General features: G+C 40.6%; 1 protein-coding gene across 4 annotated transcripts; it reads right to left on the bottom strand.

Moving 5' to 3' along the window:
* Positions 1–6,676: 6,676 nt before the first annotated feature.
* Positions 6,677–13,115, bottom strand: YAE1 (YAE1 maturation factor of ABCE1). 4 transcript variants are annotated; one of them, XM_056336783.1, is made up of 4 exons: positions 12,888–13,115; positions 11,759–12,080; positions 10,006–10,127; positions 6,677–9,615 (listed from the first exon to the last, which is right to left on the bottom strand). In XM_056336783.1, exons 2-4 carry the CDS (start codon positions 11,873–11,875, stop codon positions 9,186–9,188), a joined length of 669 nt encoding a protein of 222 aa, XP_056192758.1. In that variant the 5' UTR covers positions 11,876–12,080; positions 12,888–13,115; the 3' UTR covers positions 6,677–9,185. The 4 variants fall into 4 exon arrangements, with proteins under 4 accessions (XP_056192758.1, XP_056192757.1, XP_056192760.1 ...); XM_056336782.1 differs by having other exon boundaries at positions 12,893–13,115; XM_056336785.1 differs by lacking the exon at positions 12,888–13,115 and having other exon boundaries at positions 6,677–7,076; positions 9,347–9,615; positions 11,759–12,677.
* Positions 13,116–20,675: the final 7,560 nt, after the last annotated feature.

The raw sequence follows: 20,675 nt of genomic DNA, 5'->3' as shown, positions 1-20,675 counted from the left end.
GGGTGCAAATTATCCTTTACATTAGCCTAGCTAGCACTGCAACTCAGGAAACACTAATCAAGATGTGTTTTGAATTAGAGCACAGGATGTAAACAGAATTACTGAAGTACTTCATGGAAAAGTAGGACACCTGGTGCCAAGAACTGGAGGTGAGGTTTTTGGGTGTTTTGTTTTGGGTTTTTTTTTTTACATTTCTTTCTACATGGATTCAAAGAATTGTAATTTAAAAAAAAATCCCTGCTAAATTGTTCTTTGTTTGTAATAAGGATCGTCTATTAGAAGTAAAACATGCTGTATGGCCTTACCGTGTCTGTGTTCACAGACAGCGTACAGACATACAGAAGGAAAAAATACAGACGCAAGGTGGTTTATCAGCTACTGCAACATCGACTTTGCAGCAGCCTAAAAGCAAAGCCAGCAATATTCTGAGGTTATGTGGGAAGCCACAGTTTGGGAGTAACCGTGAGATGATAGCAGTAGTAGCTTAGATAACACTCAGGTTGCGTAAAAGGCAAATACAGTCAGTTGGTAAGATTTTTGGCTCACCTACACTGTCAGAAGCGAGCTTTACCCATTTATGTGTTATACTTGCTAATACATAGTGCCGCTATCCTGTTGCACAGCTTGATGTTAGTGTCCCTTATGCAAGTATCACAACTTTCCCTTCTATTTCAGACTAGTCTCTGAAAGCTGCAGTTCAACTAGTATTTTTAAGGCTGAACAACAGGTTATTGTGCAAGAGGTAGAAACTTAACCTCATCTTTTCAAGGATGTCTGATGACTTTATATACTGAGGGTTTAGCTGTTAAATGCTGACTAAGAAAATGCTGTGATTTAAACATACACTGTAATTAGAGATGTACTCTTATGAGGAATTCCCTTCTGCCTGCCTACACTGTTCTTGGGTTTTTTTCCCCCTTTGTGTCAAGATGCCTAACACCTTTCCTCTATTGACATGTATAGTAACATTTTTTTTTATTATTATTATTCCTCAGGATCTCCTATGAACATTGAATTTTACATTTCTCCCTATCAAGTTCTGGAAGCAGAACTAGATCCCGGTAAAGCTAGAAAAACAGAACTAACTAATGTGATAACTTTTTCAGCACTACCTGTTTCATTAAGCAAAGTTAATTAATGAAACTCAGAAAACAGCATTAAAATTCTAGATTAGCAGAACGATTTATCGGATGCACTTTAGCACAATTGTAACGTACATCAGGAAACTCCCATTTCTTGGCTGTTGACCCAAATTGAAATGCAAGCAATATCAAACAAAGTAACTGCCTAGCCAGCATGAAAATTACTGATGGTTGCTTGATGTGTTTCCTGGCACGTCCCAAAAGCAGCTATTGCTGCTGCACCATTGGGCAACACTGGTGTTTTGGGTGTGGTCTGGGCAGGCCTGTCCCTGCTCCCCAGGCCATTGTGGCTGTCAGTTGGACCTGACCTTTAAAAGACCTTACCCTTGCATGTTTTTATATGCATAAGATTAATCTATAGTGACACGAGGAAAATAATGCAGTTCTCTTTCTCCCTCAGGTTCCCAGGTATGTGGAACAAAAACAGTCGTAACTGTTGAAGCCACAGATACACTACACAAACTTCCTCTTTCCCCGCTGCTTGTAGATACTCAGGCTACAGAGGACGGGTGAGACTCTGGACGCTTCCCAATACAGAAACGGATTTACAAGTCATTGGCAATAACCTCAGCGTAACATACATTTAGCCTCTGCTAGAACAGGAGGCTCTGTTTTATCGATGGCTTATGCTCCACAGCTACACCCCCTATAACCTGTAGCTTTTACAGTTTTGCCAAATAGACTTTAAAGTTATTGTGTTCATATTTAAGTGTCAATTGCATTGAACTATGGATTTATTCAGATACGAAGCCAGTAGGAGCCACTGAAACAATATTACTTAACTTCCTAGTATTCCAACAAGCAGCTCCTGCATAGTTTCAGCATAAACAAAAGCGTATATTGAGGGATATTATGCTTTAACTATACAAAACAGTTTGTCATCCCACCATGGATATTGACACCTTATGTCTCCCTGCTTCGGTGCTAGGGTGGAGGGAAAGTCTGAAGTTACTCTCCAAAACAAATCACTATAGAATGATTTATAGCAAACATACTTGTGCACTGTTCCTCTGTTTCTGGTGGGTCAATTTTCCTTTCTGCCAGCCTTCACGTTAACCTTATTTTAAAACATTAAAGGCTATGGTTGTGTTTATAGAGCAAAACTATTCTCAAGACAGAAAAAGTATGTAATGTAGTAAACTTCTAGGAACCTGATAGCTGCCTTGCACTGAGTCCTTGTTACATCAATTTCTGTAACAAGCTTTCATTCTGACTTCTTTTTTTTCCAGCAAACTTGCTTTTTTGCCACTGACTGATGAACTGAGCACAGATTTGCCAGCTTTTTTTGTGTTGAAGTTTTACCAGCCTATTCCTATGTCCTTATCCAGTATTGAAGAGATACAGAGGCTCACAGGTATGTTATAATTGTTTTTAAGACTAAGTACTTCTGTGACGATGCATTGCTTATTTGCTTTTTATTTCCCTGTGTTAATGTTATAAGAGGAAAAACTGGTTTCTGGGGCTGAGCGTGTTGTTTTCTATAAGCCCAAGAGTAACATTTAAGTAACGAGTGCAAATCACAAGAGTTCTAAGAAAGGTATGACAATTACAGGCAAAGCTGTTAAACATTCTACCTCAAATTTCCATTAGCAAAAAAGGGAATAAGAAAGGAGAGTAATATTTTTGTCTTTTCAAAACATGGGTTTTGCTTTTAATATTAGTTTTCATGTACAGTCATAACCTAAATGCTAATAAAAAAACCCGCCTTGTTTCAGGAATCCAGATTACTGGCTTAAAACTAGCTCCCCTATATGAGCTGATTGTTCACTCTGCTCTTAAAGAAAAATGTAGCGAAGACTCGTCTACACATAAATCCTGTTTCTTTGTGGTAAGTATAGTGCGCATTTGACACACACGCTGCCCTTGTGCAAGATATATACTGAATTATTTCCCCATAAGCAAGCAATGCAGACTTCCCAGAACCCCAACAGTATTTAAATGCTTTTTAGGAAATAGTTCCGATATTTACAAAACAATATTCAACTCTTTCAAGTAAGTGGACTTTTCATCCTCATTAATGAAACACTATGTGCATGGCTGCTAAAGTCATACTGATTTTTCTGTTTGTAATCCAAATATTTACTCTTCTAAAAATTGCTCAGAACTTCATCATTAATGCCTTAAAAAGAAGGAAACTTATAGGCTGCTGTGAGAAGCAAGTCCCAAGATGGTTCTTACCTAGATTTTTGAAGGTCTTCATCACACTGCATGTCATGCTGCACATCATGCAGTTTTAACAAGAAAGATTTATTTATTAGGTAACACTGAGAATACCGATTCCTTTTACAGGGACTGGCAGGAAGTAGCGTTACAACAGTGATGTCAATTGTTATCTAGAGCCATGGTTGTTTAACTGGAGATGGCTTCCCTTTTAATAACTGTTTTATTAAAAAAATATATTTAATTTAGGCTTCACTAGATGTAGAGGAAAAGTTTTAGAATAGAAAATGTGGCTAAGATGCTTTCTGCCAGAAAAGCAGTACAGGGCAACTACAAGACAATCTGCAAAGTTCTACTTTTTTTGCTAGGAAACATCAATTTTGCAATTCATAGCATGAAAAGAAGAGGGCACTTCCTCCTCCTCTACTAGCAGTGTTAGCAGAGCCCACTGCCTATATAGTTCTTGGGCTCTGAGGTGGTGGTACAGAAGGCAGTAGTAAGTTTACACCACAGTAAAATAAGGTTTAGCAAAGCTTTTCGCTATAAAACCCTGTAAGGTGGGATGAATTTTTCATGTCCATTAGAAACACGTGAAAGGCTCTGTAATTCTTTGGCAATTCCCTAAAATATCAGCACTTACCGAGACTGTTTTGCTTCTCAGTTTAAAGATTTAATTTCTAGAAATAAATTATTAAATAGAACTCTAACCTTCAAAGGAATGTAAGGGAAATCCCTTTGCTCCATGAACTCAGGAGGAAAAGGTCTTTTATTCTGCTCTTCAGCTTTCCTTAATCTAGAACCTGCTAATTAACTGCCCTGCCCTGTTCTTAAGGTGACAGTTCCCATTTAGCATCCTGAAGTAGATAACACAATACCGCACTCCTAATTTTGTCATAAAATCACTGTCAACATGGACAGGTGGCAAATTTTTCTTGCTGTCTCCTCTTCTCCTCCTCTTCAAATGAATCATTGGGAGATACTCCAGCTAAACATGCTTCTCCAAAAAAAGCGGTAGTGATAATGGAAAACATATAATGCCCCAAAGAGGTTTCAGGCAAAACTGCTATCCTATTTGTATAACTGTCAGCCAGCACTATTATGATGTTCTGAGAGAAGATCTTGGGTTTTAAGATTTCTATACCCTACAGGACTCTCAAGAGTAGTTGGCAGAATTGGTGGCACTTGAACTCCTGACCACTTGGCTCGGGGTATATTCACCTAATTTGGATGCGTCTGGGGAAGGACAGTGGACCTCATTTAGCTTCCTGTAAGGACTGTGTTTCTACTGAAATGCAAAGACATGATGGACATGCTAGAAGCTGTCTTCCAAAATTATTTGTGTTGTCAGATTGTGCAGCTGACTGATAACATCAAGCTTCACTTTCTTGTTTTCAGCACTCAAAATATCACCATATTTCTTGTTCAGTCTCTTCCAGATTGCCCAAAGCACTGCTACTTCATAAACAAGAGCTCAGAAAAATCAGTTTTAGCAGGAGCCTTGGTCAGTAAAATCCCATTTAGCCATCCGAATTGTGTGCCTAGTGTGATAGAGATTCTTCGACATCAAGTGGCATATAACACTCTTATTAGCAGCTGTGTCTCTGAGAAGCATACAAATGAAGGTAAATTGTGTGGTTGGAAGTAGTGGCAGAGTATTAGAGGGAAACTAGCTTCTAAGGTGGGTGTTAACAGATTTACTGCTCCCTTGCCAAAGCTGTCATTACATGTGGAGTATTTTAAATAACAAAAATTCATAGTAAAAATCACTAGGAATTCCTGTATTACATTCTGTTGAATTTTTTTTTAAGAAAAAAAACCTTCTAGGCCTGATGACACTTTTATAAGCATAAACTAAGTTGCCGAAGTAATGAATAATTAGATTCTACATTATCAGTATTTTTTAAATTTTGCCATGTGATTCAGCCAAAAAGACTCCAGGTTCATTGGGTGGATGTCACTAAATAATAATTTTATTTCTAGATGATTCAGAACTGCTTTACTTCGAAGTGGTCCCATACAAGAGCATGAGTTTTTCTGTCCTTTTCCTTCATCCTCTGAAAGAGAATCTGGCCTGTGGTATGTGTGGAATAATTGATAGTGTCCTCTTCATTGGGCTGACAAGGGACTTGGTTCTATCTAGGCTCTTGTACTATGCTTCTTGTTACAAATACATTCTAAGGGCCGCTCCCATGGGTGTGCAACCCATGAAAAACACAAGTAGCACTTGTGTATCAACTGCTTACTAAAACAAGTTCTGTATTCAGCACAAAACATGAAGTAAATGCAAATATTCAAGTCCTATTCTGTCTTGGCCCGTAGTTAATTAATAAATTTTAACGTCTACTATTTCTGATTTAAGTATATTAGGACAAAGCAATTCTTATGGAAGAGTACTGCTGCAAACCCCTTCCCATTGACTTCAATCTTACCTTTCTTGAAGCATCAGAATGAAAGGATGGTTTTCAATGTTTGTAAAACTGTTTATTTTGAAATATTTACATTATGCTCTTTCTTAGTGATAATTGATGTTATATCCTCCAGAGAAGTCCAATGTCACCTTCATTTAAATCCTCAAGATCCAAGTCTTAATTCTAGCGATGACTTTATAGCAAGAGCTGTGAAGCGGTAAGTAGTTTTATTTCCTAACAGTTGGAATGAACCTCAGGTGTCCATTTAATGGAAATATCATGTGTGTTCACAATGCCATAAACTCAGCAACTAAGGAAACTTCACTCTAGTAAAAAGTTCGAATAGTGAGAATGTTACTTTAGTGTCTTGAGTATCTCCTCCAAAAATGTTATACATAAATAGTAAGCGAAAGTGTTTCCAGTAGAAAGCACGTGGCGCACAGAAACACTTTTGAATAAAGAGGTTTACCTTTTATAAAGATGCTTTTTTCTTTTGTAGACATGCTTTTCTATAGACCCTAGCTGATGACAGTCTCATGACTGGTATACCTTAGAATAGCATTGGAAAGGACTTTTTCCACATCTACCTAATAGCAGTCAGTGCTTCTTTTCATAAAGTAAGGTGTATATGGCATGTCTACAACACTGTCTCTGGCTTGTTTTCTGAAAAAAAAAAAAAATTCCAAGAGAGGCAAGTTGCTGTGATATATGAACACACACTAGAGAAAGAACTAAGAGCACCAGTTCATTTGGCATAAGCTAGTCTACAGCTATTATCTTTTTGATGACAGCAAGATCGATGCAGGCTGGATTTTGAACCTGTTTAATTAGCCTGCCCTGTCTTAAGTCACAGGATACTAGATACTATTCCTAGAATCAGGTAATTCTATTGGTAGTGTGGAAAAAAAAAAGTTAGTGTATTTTAAATATGCCTTATACAAAACGTGAAAGTTACAAGTATAAAACTCAGCAAGAATGAATATATTTTAATATTATTAGTTTAGGTTTTCATTAAAAGCACCCTTATTTTTTTTGACCAAACTCTCCCACTCTTTCTGTCAAAGCTTCTTTGCACTGCTGTGCTCAAAGATTCAGTACTCGATTTCATGGTGTCAACATATATTTCCAGTGTAGCACACATAGCTATACTGTAGCTATGATGTAACATCTATCAGGTTGTACAAGGCAAAAAGATGCAAGGAGGTAGTGCTGTTTTTCCACCACAGGTATCACTCAGGTGTCAGCTGCAGTTTAAGAAAAGAAGCACTCTGAAGAATGGATAAAGTCTGTAGTAGTGATTAACGTTTCATTTCCTCTTCCAGTTGCATGTCAGTCCCCGTTGTCATGAGAGCTATTTTCAGGAACGCTGCCAAGGTGAAAGCTGATAGTGAAACACAAGACAAGGAAGTAAACAGAAAACAAAAACCTGAACCATCATGTGAGCAAATTATGGATTCTAATAGTCTTGAAGAAAGTCTTTCTGTGGCTGGTCAGCAAGATTTGGCAGTGACAGAAAAGCCAAGTATTGCAGACAACCCAAAAGAAAATCTCTCCACAGCCAAACTGGAAACTGTGGGTGATAACATGGAAAAAGTAACCCCACAGTAAGCACAGAAACTTTGTGCAGAGTGGAGGAAAGTAATTCCACGGCTAGTAGAGAAGCTGGTATGAAAGATAAGTAAAACACACAATCTATTGTTTGAAAATCAAACAGAAAAAAATATTTTCCCTGGCGTAGATTGCTTTTGCAGAAGTGGTTGGAGTGAACTTGGCAAGCTCACTGTCTACTTAGTAATTTGTGAATGGAGCTTCCCCTTTGCACACTATTAAAGTAATGCTCTTGAATTTCTAAACTTCTAGATTTGGAACATCTAACACTGCTCAAGTAACCCTTAATTTTGTCTGCACCATATTCTGCCACAGTTTGGCAGAAATTTCTGCCCAACATACATGATACAGGCTACAACATAACACATGCACTTGTAAAAAAGTAATGTTTATCCATATCAGCATTATGCTAAATACATTGCGAAAAAGAAAGTTGTTTGAACAATTGTACACATATGTAATTAATGCAGACAGCCCTATTTGTCCACTATTTCAGAAACAAGTTCAATAAAAGACTCCTAATTGCAGCTCTGTTTTTCCCCTGATGCAAGAGTGGTACTGAATGGCAGCCAAACTTACAGTCTACCAACTCCATGGCAGGATAATAGAGTCTTTAGTGAGAAAGTTGTAAACTCTGTCTCTGGAAATCAAGTAATTTTAACCTTAGCTTTTTTCTGGCCTCAAACTATAACACTGTTTTGTGATTATTTTTTTTTAGTATGGTTAGGTTGGCTGTTTAAAATTTCAGTTTGTCTCTGTCTTGTCTTTGCTTTGTCTCAGACACGAAGTTAGAAGCAACTTAAACCAAATAAACTCCTAACTTACTGTAGATCAGTTTAATTACTGTAAAACAGCATAGGCACTCGCAAAGAAAAGACTTCCTGACCAGAGCAATTTGCAGCTACAGTTAAGGCAAGCAACAGGAAAAGGAGTCAAATATAGAATGTTGGCACAGAAATACAAAGTTGTCAGAAATACGCACATGTGACTGACAATGAGTTTCTAAGAGAAGGTGAATGAGCCTGGCTTCCTTGAAGAGTTTGGGAAAAACACTATGGGAATGAGGGACAGAGAGTTCAGGTGAGAAGGACTGGCAAAATAAACACAAAAATAACACAAGGAAGTTCATTAGACTGGAAACTTGTTTAGTGTGGCCTAACAGGGGAAGAGTAAACAGTCTTTACTGTCTAACAGTAAAACAAAGGAATTGCCAGTAATTCTGCATTTGAAGAGAAGTGTGTTTTCAGCAAAAGTGAAATAAATAGAATTGTATGACAGAGGGAAGAAATAGTTTTTAACTGTGAAAGTGCATTGCATAGCAGTTACGTTAGAGGAAGAATTTGGCAAAAGGTGAAAAATTCCTACATTTTATATAGTGACTAGAGTGACAGCACTCTAGAAATCAGCAGCAAATCCTGTTCTATTTTGCATAGAGTTTGCCTATCATCAACAGCAGCTTATTCTGCAAGAATAGTTTGTCCATAGCGCTGGACACTTTATTTTTTAGGTACTAGAGGGGACCGATTTGGAGGGCTATTTAAGGGACCTGCTTCATTCCAAACTGCCACCAAAACAGAAAGTAAGGGTGAAACAGTAGCTTCTAACACAGAACAGAAACATATTTAGTAAATCTTTGTAGAGCTTTAAAAGTCATTTCCCCTTTCTGTGAAAGCTACATTTAAGATTGAAAACAAGGTGTTTTTTGCAAGGAGCCAAAGCATGGTGAAGATTTACAGAAATTACCTCTACTGGGAACTATCAAAATCTGATTTCCCTAAAACAAAGTGATGTATCAGCCTGTACATGGTCCACAAACTGAGAATCAAAACCAGTTGAGATATTTTTAAAATACTATGAGACAGAAAAACTAGCGTTCGAGTTGCTGGACATGATGAACTATATCCAGTGATAAGCCCAGTTGCTCTACTAGCCAAATAGTCTGGTTTTTAACCCAAGCAAGGGTTGACCTTTCAGGATCTGTGCAGAGTTTTGCATTGCTGCACTCTGACTGTGAGGAACCAACCTCACCGTTACTTCTACAAATGTTTTCTCCACAGCTGCCACCACCTTCGTGTTTTCCAGCTTTAACTTCATTGTATTCTGTCCCAGCTGGAGCTGTGTGATTAAGGTCCATGTCTTGAACAGAATCTAGAATGTGTCCAAGATGTGGTTGTTGTTCAATAGAATTCAAATACTTAAGCACATCATCTTCATATTTTCCAACCATGTCAAGAAGATTATTTATCTTACTTAAAGCAGAATCATGTCCATTAAAATGACACCAGGATAAGAGAGCACTGAAAAGTCAAAAACAAAAAAAGAAAAATGACTACATGTACCCACACTGACCTCCAGTTGAGGGGAGATAGCAATGTGACAGGATATCTATACTGTATAAATGTATATACGTTTAATTTTCTGGGAAATTCAAGCAGTACAACTGAATATTAAGTTTAAAGATATAGATTCAGATAATTTTGGAAGAGTAACTGCAAGAGGACTTTTAAGGATGATCACCCTAAACCCAGGTAGGTAAACCGCTGTATGCAAGACCTGAGAATTCTCAGGTTGCTCACTTTGGACAGATTTACAATGCACTTTTTTTAAAAACAAACACAAAACTGCATGCATGCTACCTCCATACACACCCTCCACACACACACATGACTAAGGAGTTTGTAACCTACTTCAGGGTTCCTCTGAACTGGCCACACGTAACCATCAGCTCAGCACCGTGTCTGTAACCTTGATTAAAGCCTTCCTGGAGTGCAAGTTCTTTCGCAGCCTCAATTCCATCCCTATAGCCTTCCTATAATAATAGTGAAACAGGTTGTTCACAAGATGAAAAAATGGACCTGTGACAGTTTCATAACAATAAAAAAAAATTTTAAACAAGTATTCAGTCTCTTAAATTATAGCTTCTAGATTTGAACATCCCTCCTAAAAACACCCCCATTGCCAAAACAAGCTTTTTGCAGTATGATATGATTTTCTGTGTAAGATCCAGTTCTTTTCCAAAAGGATTCCCAGAAGGTCAGAAAGTAAAGGAAGTATTTTTTAGAAACATCACAAAACAAGACAAATCTGCAGGAAAGCATGCTTACTTTTATGATGACCAATTCCTTTATGACATTTTTGTTAAAGAATACTACATATAGATTTCTAGACATCTAAAAACACATAAACTGCAAAGCTTCCCCTTTAGCAGAGGTACTCTCCTGTCTGTAATCCATCTGCCTTTCCATCTTTCATAAAACTAATTATTGAGCCTTGCTTCTCTATTAACCAGATCTCACTCAATTTGAGAGTTATACCAGAAAAGAAGATGGTAATGGAGTGAGTCACATATAAATACACATAACATTGTCATTTTTCTGTAAGAAACAGCTAATGATTTTAATGCAGAACTAATTTCTCTATATTCTAATCACACTACCATATAATGTAGAATAATTCTTAACTTCTTTCACACCAAAACCGCAAGTTGTAAGAGTGAAAACTTCTATTTACTCATGAGAGAAGAAAACTGGTGGCTTTGCTAGAGAAAATAGCCAGGAACAAGAATGTTTATTTTGCCCAACATACAGCTCTAACCTCAATAAAATTTTATAATTTTGCAGTATCTACTCATAAAATACCAGAGGGATTTGTGTAAGAACACTAAACAGCCCCTTAAGAAAACCAGTCCTTTCAAAGGACTCAGATGCAGGAAACTTTTCCTTGGAGAGTAATACAACAGCTCTGCTGTAATACCCTTCCTCATCAACAGCCTACACAACAGCTTCCATTCATGTGCTTCAGCCAAATGCTGTTCACCCGTGAGCAGACGAGCCTTATTGGCCCCACTCGGAATGATAATATATCTGTTGAAGCAACCTGGGTTTATATACTTGTTTTGTTCCCTGCAGAATTCCAGAGAGGCAAGGGCTGTGGAAACCAGCTTTCATAAAATACATTTTTCACTAGGGGAATAAATAAGCCAAAGAACTACCCAGACCACAACCTCCAATTGTGGTTCCACATGGGAGTCACACATCTCAAATCTGACTGGTGAAGAACTCTACATAAAAATCCAAACATCTCATATTTCTTTATTAGCACTGTTTAGCTGTGTTGCCCTACATTTACTGGCAGTATACCTACAGGTATAAAGTAAATAGCTCGCATCATAATTTCGCACTGCCTTTTACAAATGCACATGGGGGTACAGAGAAAGACGATGTCTTGTGGTACAACAGTACTTTGCTCTGACGACTGCTAGGAGAGCGCTTCTATAAATCCCTGCAACATTTCTCTGACAATCAGAAGAAACCAAGCCACAATAACTTTTAAGCAGCCACTGTTAGTTTTCCCTTTTAAATCAACCATACGTATATCAAGGCACGTATCAGTGAATCTAAAATGGTTACCAGGACTATTAACTCATTGTTATAGAAATACCTTCAATCTTTTTTTCATGGTGCTATTCCATTCCTTCTGTAATAGGTACATCTCATCCGCCTCTTCATCAAATATATCCTCACTGGATCGGCTGACTGCAACTTGTACCCAGGACATCACAGCAGTGATGACTGTGACCTCTGTTTATGTGGTAAGAACAATACTGAGAAACTTGAGCTCAAAAGTCCCTCTGGCTAAGTGTCAGATCAGAAGTAGAGGCAAAAATATCAGTTCTGAAGAGAAGTCATGTACAGAGCTCATTATTCAACTTGTACATTCATCTCCACATGAAAGCTCCATGCTGTTTACCATCATGGTGCATCTGTCAAGAAAAGACAGGTCGTGACATGTAAAGCAACACTGAGATTTACTGAGAACAACTTAAGACAGTAGTTTCTTCTCTTCTTATGGCAGTGACACGCACATGCATGTCAAATTAACATTTCTAAACGCTGTTAGTAAGCGAACAGCAGGCGGCAACAACTTTATGACTGAGTCTAATAGCAGCTGAAGAATGGCCCCATGGAGCCTCCATGGGGTGGTGCACGAAGTTCCATCGGGAATCTTCTGCAGAGTTAATAACCAACAAGGACTTTCACCTTTGATTTTCAGTTTTCTGTTTATGCCACATACTTAACCATCTATACAAGTCTGGAGCAGGGATCGTCCTTTACATTCTGCATAACAAGTAGCCAGTTCTACTGCAGCGGGAAGAAGGCACCATTGCATTGTTTCATCTTTTCCGCTGAAGAAAACCAGAGAAGCCTCTCGCAGCCCATTCGTGGCCGGGAGGGAAACCCTTACAGCCTACAAACGCTGCTTCTGGCAGAGGCACCAACAGCTTTGGGGCCACAAGAGCCACCCCGCTTCTCCCGGGCCAGCAGCGGCTGCAGCCGTGCGGCCTACGGGCCCCCCCGCCTCCGCCCCCCGCCCCGGCCTCGGCCGAGCACAGACACCCCCGCCGCGGTGGCCAGGCCCCTGCCCGCCATTTCGCGGCCGGCCGCGGGCACAGCCCGCCCGGCGCCCACCGCTCCCCGCGAGCGGCCGCGCTGCCGGGAGCCTGCCTCTCCCCGCCCCCGGCGGCAGGCGCGGCTCGCTCGGGATCCGCACCAGCCCCGCGCCCCGTCACCTCACCACGGCCGCTCGGCCGCCGCGCTGCGCCTGGGGGCCGCCATCTTGACTGAGGGCAAAATGGCTTCACCGCCGTCGGAAGCAATAGGGGAGCGGCAGCCATACCGGCCGAGAGCAAGCTGCGTGGAGGCCGCAGGTAAACAGCCGCGGTTTTAAGCAGCGGCCCTGTAGCTTTAAAGCCCGTCTGAGACTCTGGCGGCGGGCGGCCATCTTGAGTGAGGGCACAGCCTCGCATGCGCCTCTAGGGGGCGGGACGAGGCGGCCCACCCAGCGGTGCGGGGCGCCGCGGGGCTGGGCCCGGCGAGGGGCCGGTGCAGGGGGGCGCTGCCCGCCCGGCTCCCCGCGCCGAGCGGCCTGCGGCTGCCCCGGGCCTGCCTCAGTGCCCGCAGGCTGACTCCGCCTGGGTTTCGGGCCCTTTTCAGTCATAAATTGTGGAATTTTTGCAAAAAACCTGCCTCGTTGGCCTCTGAATTCTCAAGGTCCATGCGTGTCAGGCGTGCCCTGAAGCACTCCTCTACGAGATTTAGGCATTACAATAATAAATCCTTTTTAAAATGAAGGGTGCCAGCTGGAGTCGTGGTTCGTGCTTGCTTCGGTTAAGAGAAAACAGTAACATCATTTTGACATAAATACAACATAAAAATGTGTTTTTCTCTGTGCACACTGCATTTGGCGTATCAGCGTAAGTTTAAAGTTGTTTAATCTTCATAAACGTGCTATACCCCAACCCTGAACTCCAGTTGCTCTCCAAACTGCCAGCTCCGTCCTGCTGCGGTAAATGCACTCAGGTACTTCATGCGGGTCCCTGAGAGGGAGCGTGTTTGCTCCTTGTCCGGGGAGCCCCATTCCCCATGTACCGGGTGGCACCTGTGGCACCACGCTCACTCCTCAGCCAGTGCCCCGTGTGCCACCCCTGTCCCACCGGTGGCTGGTGAGGTGCGTTACAGCAGGGCTAGGGATAGCAAAGTACCCATCCTCGGCGCTGCAGGTACTGAGAGATGAACCATCACGTGCTGCGACTCACACAGCCACAGCACTCTCCCTCATCCCTTGTGTTTTGCAGAGGCAGCCTGTCCTCTTCCTCCTGGCCCTTCTCAGATGCTCGCTGCTGCTTGCAATGCCAAGCTGTGAGTGGCCAAGTAACCCAAACCAGGTGTGTCGGGATGAAATGACACTGGTGCCTCTGGATGGCCAGACTTGTGCATATCTGTTCCTCAGCAGTTACTATACACAGCCATGACTGCTCATTTTCTAGCCCGGTTCTATCACTTCCACCTCCTGTCTGGTAGAAGCTTATTTAGCTAGCTCTGCCATTTTTTAAAACAGGTAACAATGCTGAATATAGCCTGCATGCACAAATGCGCAATGACAGAAAAGCCTTCTAGGAACAGGAACTTGTGACCCCTCATGACTGGTCATAATGGCACTGTTAAACTTGGGTTAACCCTTTGCTTATCATCTTGCACTCTGTCCCCTCAGACATCTTACTCTTCTGGAAAAGATACATAGCTCAGGATCACCGTGAGTTTCCCAAATTCACGGTATCTCAGTTTAAATGTCTTACATTTACCAAAGTTGATCATTCCACGCAGATGTTTGTCTAAGACAAGTCTTTATAACCATGAGAAACAATGAAGAAAGCTTGTAGTCTCATCCCTTTCTCTTAGTAGTGGTGGGTGGATAATTTGGTGAATCATATTGTATATGTAGAGCAGCATTGTTGGGTTATGAAGTGCAGTTGCAACTTGAAGACAAGTTGATTGTATGCTGATGGCCTTGACAGGGCTGCTGGCAGGGCTTGAGGGTGAGGTGTAGTGCCTCAGGGTGTGGATGTTTTCCACACCTATGTGTGTTCTAAATAAAATGGTATCAGTGTATTATGGTGACACTTCGTAATGACACATGCCAAAGGATCGAAACACGAGAACAATATTTCACAGGCTACAAAACACTTCCAGCATTTTTGCAGAATAAAGAAAAAATACTTTAAAATGTGAAAAACAAAGTAGTAGTTGATTTGTGACCCATTGTAAAGCTTGTCGCTGCCATATCTAAGGTTAAAAACTGGCTAATTTTAGGCTTATGGTATTTGTTTATACCAAAGGAGCCTCTGAGGCACGAGTATGCTTGGTTCAGCAGTTACTCCCTGACTGCAGTACTGGGCAGAGATTCCAGAGGGGCCAGTACACAGCCATGCAGAATTTAGGACTACCAAGGGGTTGCGAGATTTCTGTTAGGTCTCATCTTAGCAGTATGGTTTGCCATTAAGCAATCATCCACAAGTGATTGCCAAAAGTAAAATACATGCACATAGTGGCACAGGCTGCTCCTTCACACCTTTATTGCTGCACATAATGCTTCAGATAAAGCATTGCTCCCATTCAAGTAATTATTACACTTGTTTTTCAGTCATCGGTGCCTCAAACCCAAACTGATGGGAGCAGCCAATGGATTTTGTCATAATGCACAAAGACACCTCAAGATTTCAATCTTTTCTGAAGTGTGGTTGGTTGGATTGTGGTACCCGGGACTTGTGCTGTGTATGGGCTACTCCATGGGGCAGGATGATCACGTTCTCGCTAGGGCAATTTCAGTTTCTATGTCCTGCTGTCTGGCAGAGTTGAGCTGAGGCTTGTGAAGGGCCCAGGGCAGAGGACTATTTACACTGTAAGGTATTCTCCAATCATACAATGCTAATTGTCATGGACTGACAGAACCATGTTTCCTTTGCTCTAATTTTGGGAATAATATAATCCTTTTAAGAAATCGCAGCTCTTACATGGTATTTGGATGAATTTCAAGAACACTTAAATCATTTTCACTTGTTCTCTAAACAAGACTAAGACGTAATGGAAAAAGAGTAAGCTGTTGAAATGTGAGGAGAATGAAAACCATCAATATTTCATAAAGATGGTATATACATTGTCACCAAACAGTGCACAAAGTTTCTGAAGAGCCTTAAACCATAAGGCCCTCCTGAAATGCATATTCTGCCTACGGTCAGGTCTGTAGTCTTTTCCAGGTACGTGGCTCTACTGCCTGGTTAGATACTAGGCTGTTTTCCTTGAATATGGTGAATAACAGGGCATTGGTAGGACTGCCTACAACAGCAACAGGACTGACATACTCATGCTTACATGTGGCCTATGCCTTTCTCCTGATCTTGGCTGTCTGTGCATTTTTCCTTCATGGAAGGGAAGGTAGGGTTGGTACTGCTGGCTGAATGCTGCAATAATAATATGGTGACCTCCAGTGCTTAAATCTTTTGCTTCCAGACCTACCCCAGAGAAGGAAACAGTGAGCTAACAGGTTAACTGCAAGGTCATAGGCTTAATGAGGTTTTAAATATTGCAGCTCACAGCACAGGAGACTATAATGACTCTAAGTTAAACAAGAGGGTTAAAATAAACCTCTGGTATCAATGATTATTACCAGGGCATGGTAATAAACACAGATTTCTGTGTTTTCCTATAACATCTCTTATTCAGGATATTAAGGCAATTTATTAGTAAAGCCTTATCACCCTCCTGTGATGAAGGTAAGTAATACATAGGAATCACTTCCCTGTTTTTGTGAAATCACTTTTCTTTAATAACATACAATAATACTACACAACAATTTTGGTCAGTGTGTCTCATTTAGTGTCAGAAGAATATGGAAAAGAGCTAGAAATTTATGAATATATCAAGGGTAAATGTCTAACATTCACTTCAAAGCACCACAGGAATCTTAACAACCATTTGGCCATTACTTCTCTCACAAGCCTTTTCAAGGGAGAGGATAGTTTTCTGCCTCCTCCTTCCCCTGTATTACTAAAGCACAGAATTTTGATACAGAAATGTTACAACAGGGCAGTTTTGCTACTTGCAGAATCATTACTATTTCAGATCATGGCAAAAAAAAAGAAACCTTTCCTGAATATTCCATGGACTGCCAGCAGTTTAGCTTGTACCGAATTATAGGTGGAAGTGGTTACACAAATAATTTTCGCCCCCCTGCTTCACCCAGGCTTGCTTTGAACATCCTCAGGGAAGCCAGGCTTGCAGTTTGAAAAACTGTACTTTGAACTGTTGTGTACTAAACAGAGCAGCAACTACATTTTATTAACACCAACACAGTTCCCCTCCATCTGTCATTTTCCTTGGTTTGCTCCTCAAATGAGTGAGATTTGTTGTCCCCAGATGCAGTCCACATTTTCATTCTGGAACTTCAATAACAACTCCGACGTTGCAAAAAAAAAAAAAAAAAAAAAGAAAAAAAGAAAAAAGAAAAAAAAAAAGGTATGGCTGAGATCAAAACAAGCTATATATACACTCCAGCTCAAGATTAATGCCGACAGAACAGAGTGTAATATGGGACTACGCTATCCTTTTTAGAATAAACAACAGAGAAGCAAGAAAGGAGTATTCCTACTTGTCTTCAATCTGTTGACAGTGAGCTTTCTACAGTGTGAAATTCCACATGAGCAGAAAAAGGTTATGTCAATAAGGGCAAGAAAATGTAACAAGTTCTACATTTTAGTTGTGTAGCTGAATCATGTGTCTACTGAAATTGTAGTATCAGTGATGAGTCTTGACTGGTTTTGTATCATCAATACATCAGGATGCTGTAGCTCTGTGACTCAGATATCCTTCAATAAGATTTTTCTACCTTATGGGTTACATTGTTTTTGATGCAGAGCTGCCTTTTTTGTGTAATGATTGATCATAATATGCAAATGATTACTGTAAATGTGATTGGTCCAAGGAAGATGCTGTATGCTACTTATGAATTTCCTCAGTGAATTACACCTCTATTCAAATCACACAGACTTTTTATTACACCTTGTGTTGCTTCATCGGGAGAGAAATGCCAGCTCTTTTCCTTTGGCTAAGAGATGAATTGCCCTCTCTTGTTTTATCCCTGGTAGAAACTCAGACAAATGATGAAAAACTGCAGGAATAGCAGCTGTACAATGCTGATCCAATTGTCTGAAGCGAATAGAACTGCTAGAAGGCATAAAACTTGTAGAGTGCACTGATTTCTTTGGCACCTGAAACCATAAGAAAACAATTGTTTCAGTGACAATGCACAATTTCTGAAATGTTGAGGTTATGACAAGGGTTTAAATGGTGGCTTTTGAATTGCATGTGGATTGTGAACAATTCCAGTACAGCATGTATGCCATATCTGTAGCATATAATTGGTTGTTTGGCTGTGGTAGCACAAAGGCTGCTGGGCAGCTCACATCCTCAGCTGTGGAAGAAAGTGAGCTGGCATCGCTGGGCATCTCGGGATCCAGCTACACAGTGGGGCTGGCTCCCTCCCACAGGGAGCTACAGCCCCCTGCAGAGCCGTTGTCTCCTGCAAGCGGCTGCCAGGGCTCCCTGAGGAGGGCCCTGCGAGGTGAGACAAAGCAATTGCCCAGGATAGCTTTTGCCCATTTTTACCTTATGACTGCTGCTGCAACGAGGTGGGATGTTGGGTGTTACTGCACTGCCCCGGCAGGGAGCTGGGCAGTGACTTTCCTTGATGGCTCCTATTTCTTCCATTTTTAGTCCTTCCCTCTTAACCAACGCTGGAATAGCAAGTACCACTTTGCTTTCGGCTCTGGCTCTGAGTTGTGCTCAGCCACCTGGAGGCGATGGCATGCAGCTAATGCTTAGGGATTTCTTCTCCTGCCTTCCCTTCAGTGTGACCTTACCACTTTCCTGGGTTCCTCGTTCAGACCTGCAAGTACAGATATGCTCATCTTTCACAATTGTTGGTGTCAGTGGAAGATGCTGTCTTCAAACAGCAACTGCAAGTGCCATGCAGATAACAGAACTCGGAATCTGACATTTATACAAGACGAACCATTGCGTGTGGCATGTCTTGAATGTTACTCAGGAGTCTGGAAAAAAGTATAGTTAAAATGGTTAAAAGCATGGTTGCTCATAGTTACTCAAAATTTATTTCACAGGACTTAACAATATACATTTACATGCAATTGCCTGCCTATACTTTGCCATTGTATTTTGCTCAGGAACAAAAAGTGCATCTTACCATTTACAATAAAACATCATCTAAACAAGTAACATTTGATACTTTTTCCCATCAAATTACTGTGGTCAGTATCTGCCACCCTGACTTATGCTGAGAAGCACACTGCTATTCAGATAGTTATTGATCTCTGTGGGTTTGCACTCGGGGTAACACAGTTCTCGGTGTGCAGGATCATGCAGAAGGTGAACTTTCTCATCAAATTTTCAGCAGCAGCAGATTTGCTAGCTCTTTAAGAAAACTGAAACAGGAGTGGTCATGTTACAAGTTCAGGCCTGGACGTCAGAGTAATCTTACGATGCATTCAAAGCCTGAAGCCTCCTTTTCTTGCTCATCCAAAAGCTGCAATGAGTGGCTCAGTGGGATACATCAGGCAGGGTTGGCTCATATTTTAAATAGCAATAAAGAGCTTCAAAGTTCTTCAAAGAACTAGAAAAAAGAGCTATGAACTATCCTGTTCTGTGAAATGAATGAGGTCACACCTTCAGCAAAACTATATATTTTGCCACTGACTCAATTTATCACCTGGCTAACTGTGATTAAACAATTTTACAAGTAATGCAGCGATTACATAGCAAAATCAGAATGATTTCAGCATCACTTAAGGCTGGGAGTCAGATTCCATGGCAATGTGACAGGCGTCTAAGTTACAGGAGGTGAAATGTAAGGGAAGCTGATTTGAGGCCATTTGTGCACAGAGGCAGCAAAAAGCTCTCTATAGAAATGGGTTACTTAGTTTTATTTCTTCCTAAACCCAGGTTCCAGTTTTTTCTCTAACTCCCATACAGATATCAATGCTGCTAAGAAACCTAACTTACTGCAATAGCTTTGTCTGGATAGTTCAACTGAGGTGAAAAATATGTCTCAAAATGGGAACCATGTTATAATTTTATTTATGTAGCAAGTGCGTATGTAAGGTTTTAAAGTATCACCCATCTGTGCAGTATTAGTATCAAGGTTTATTCCTGTTATTTATAAACATGGTATAAACTGAAATTAACTGTTGGTTCTGTTCCCAGGATTTTATAAAAATTTCACATTTTAGAGACTTTTTCTGAGTAAGGTAACTAACTACATTTTTTTTTTCTTTTTTTGTGAACTATCATATTCTATTGAGGAGCACCCTTTATCACAATGTTTGGCAAAGGCATTTCCAGTTTATTAAAGAGACTGTGATTTAATTATTTGGCCAAGGAAAAATCTGCAGGTCCTTTGAGAATCATCTTAGCACATGGGAATAGGTCCCTTTTTTTCTAGCAAGAAAGCAAGCAGTGTAAATGTGCTGGAGGCTAAATTTTATCCTCATGCAATATTAGCTTCCAAGAAAATTCTCAGAATATGTTAAGGTGTAAGATGGTGTAGTCTGTGATTACTTGAAAATGTAAAACCTTGTTTTGTCTGTCAGTCCTACACTCATATTCCTGTGCAATGGCTGTTTTCTCTTTTCAGAAGCTGAAACAACACAGACAAACCTTGTTTCCTGAGTGACTGATGGGATAATGAAAATTAATAGTAGCCCCGGCAAACACCATTGATTTTTTTAAAATCTCAAAGATTGACACCTTATCTTTGTATTTGAAACAAGTGTATGTCTTTCTGTTGTAATAAATGTAGGTATGCATGTATACTCTGGTACCTGTGAGCATCGTCTGTAGACACTGAGGAGCTCGGGGGCATATTTCAAATTCACTTCAACAAGGGCACCAGGCTGTGTTATAAGGATTTCGTAAAAATCCATCCCTTAGAATCTTGTAAGTAATCTATT

The sequence above is a fragment of the Falco biarmicus genome, chromosome 4, assembly GCF_023638135.1.
Source record: "Falco biarmicus isolate bFalBia1 chromosome 4, bFalBia1.pri, whole genome shotgun sequence".
NCBI lineage: Eukaryota > Metazoa > Chordata > Aves > Falconiformes > Falconidae > Falco > Falco biarmicus.
The sequence above is the reverse complement of the archived record's forward strand: the minus strand, read 5'-3'. Positions and strand labels throughout refer to the sequence as shown.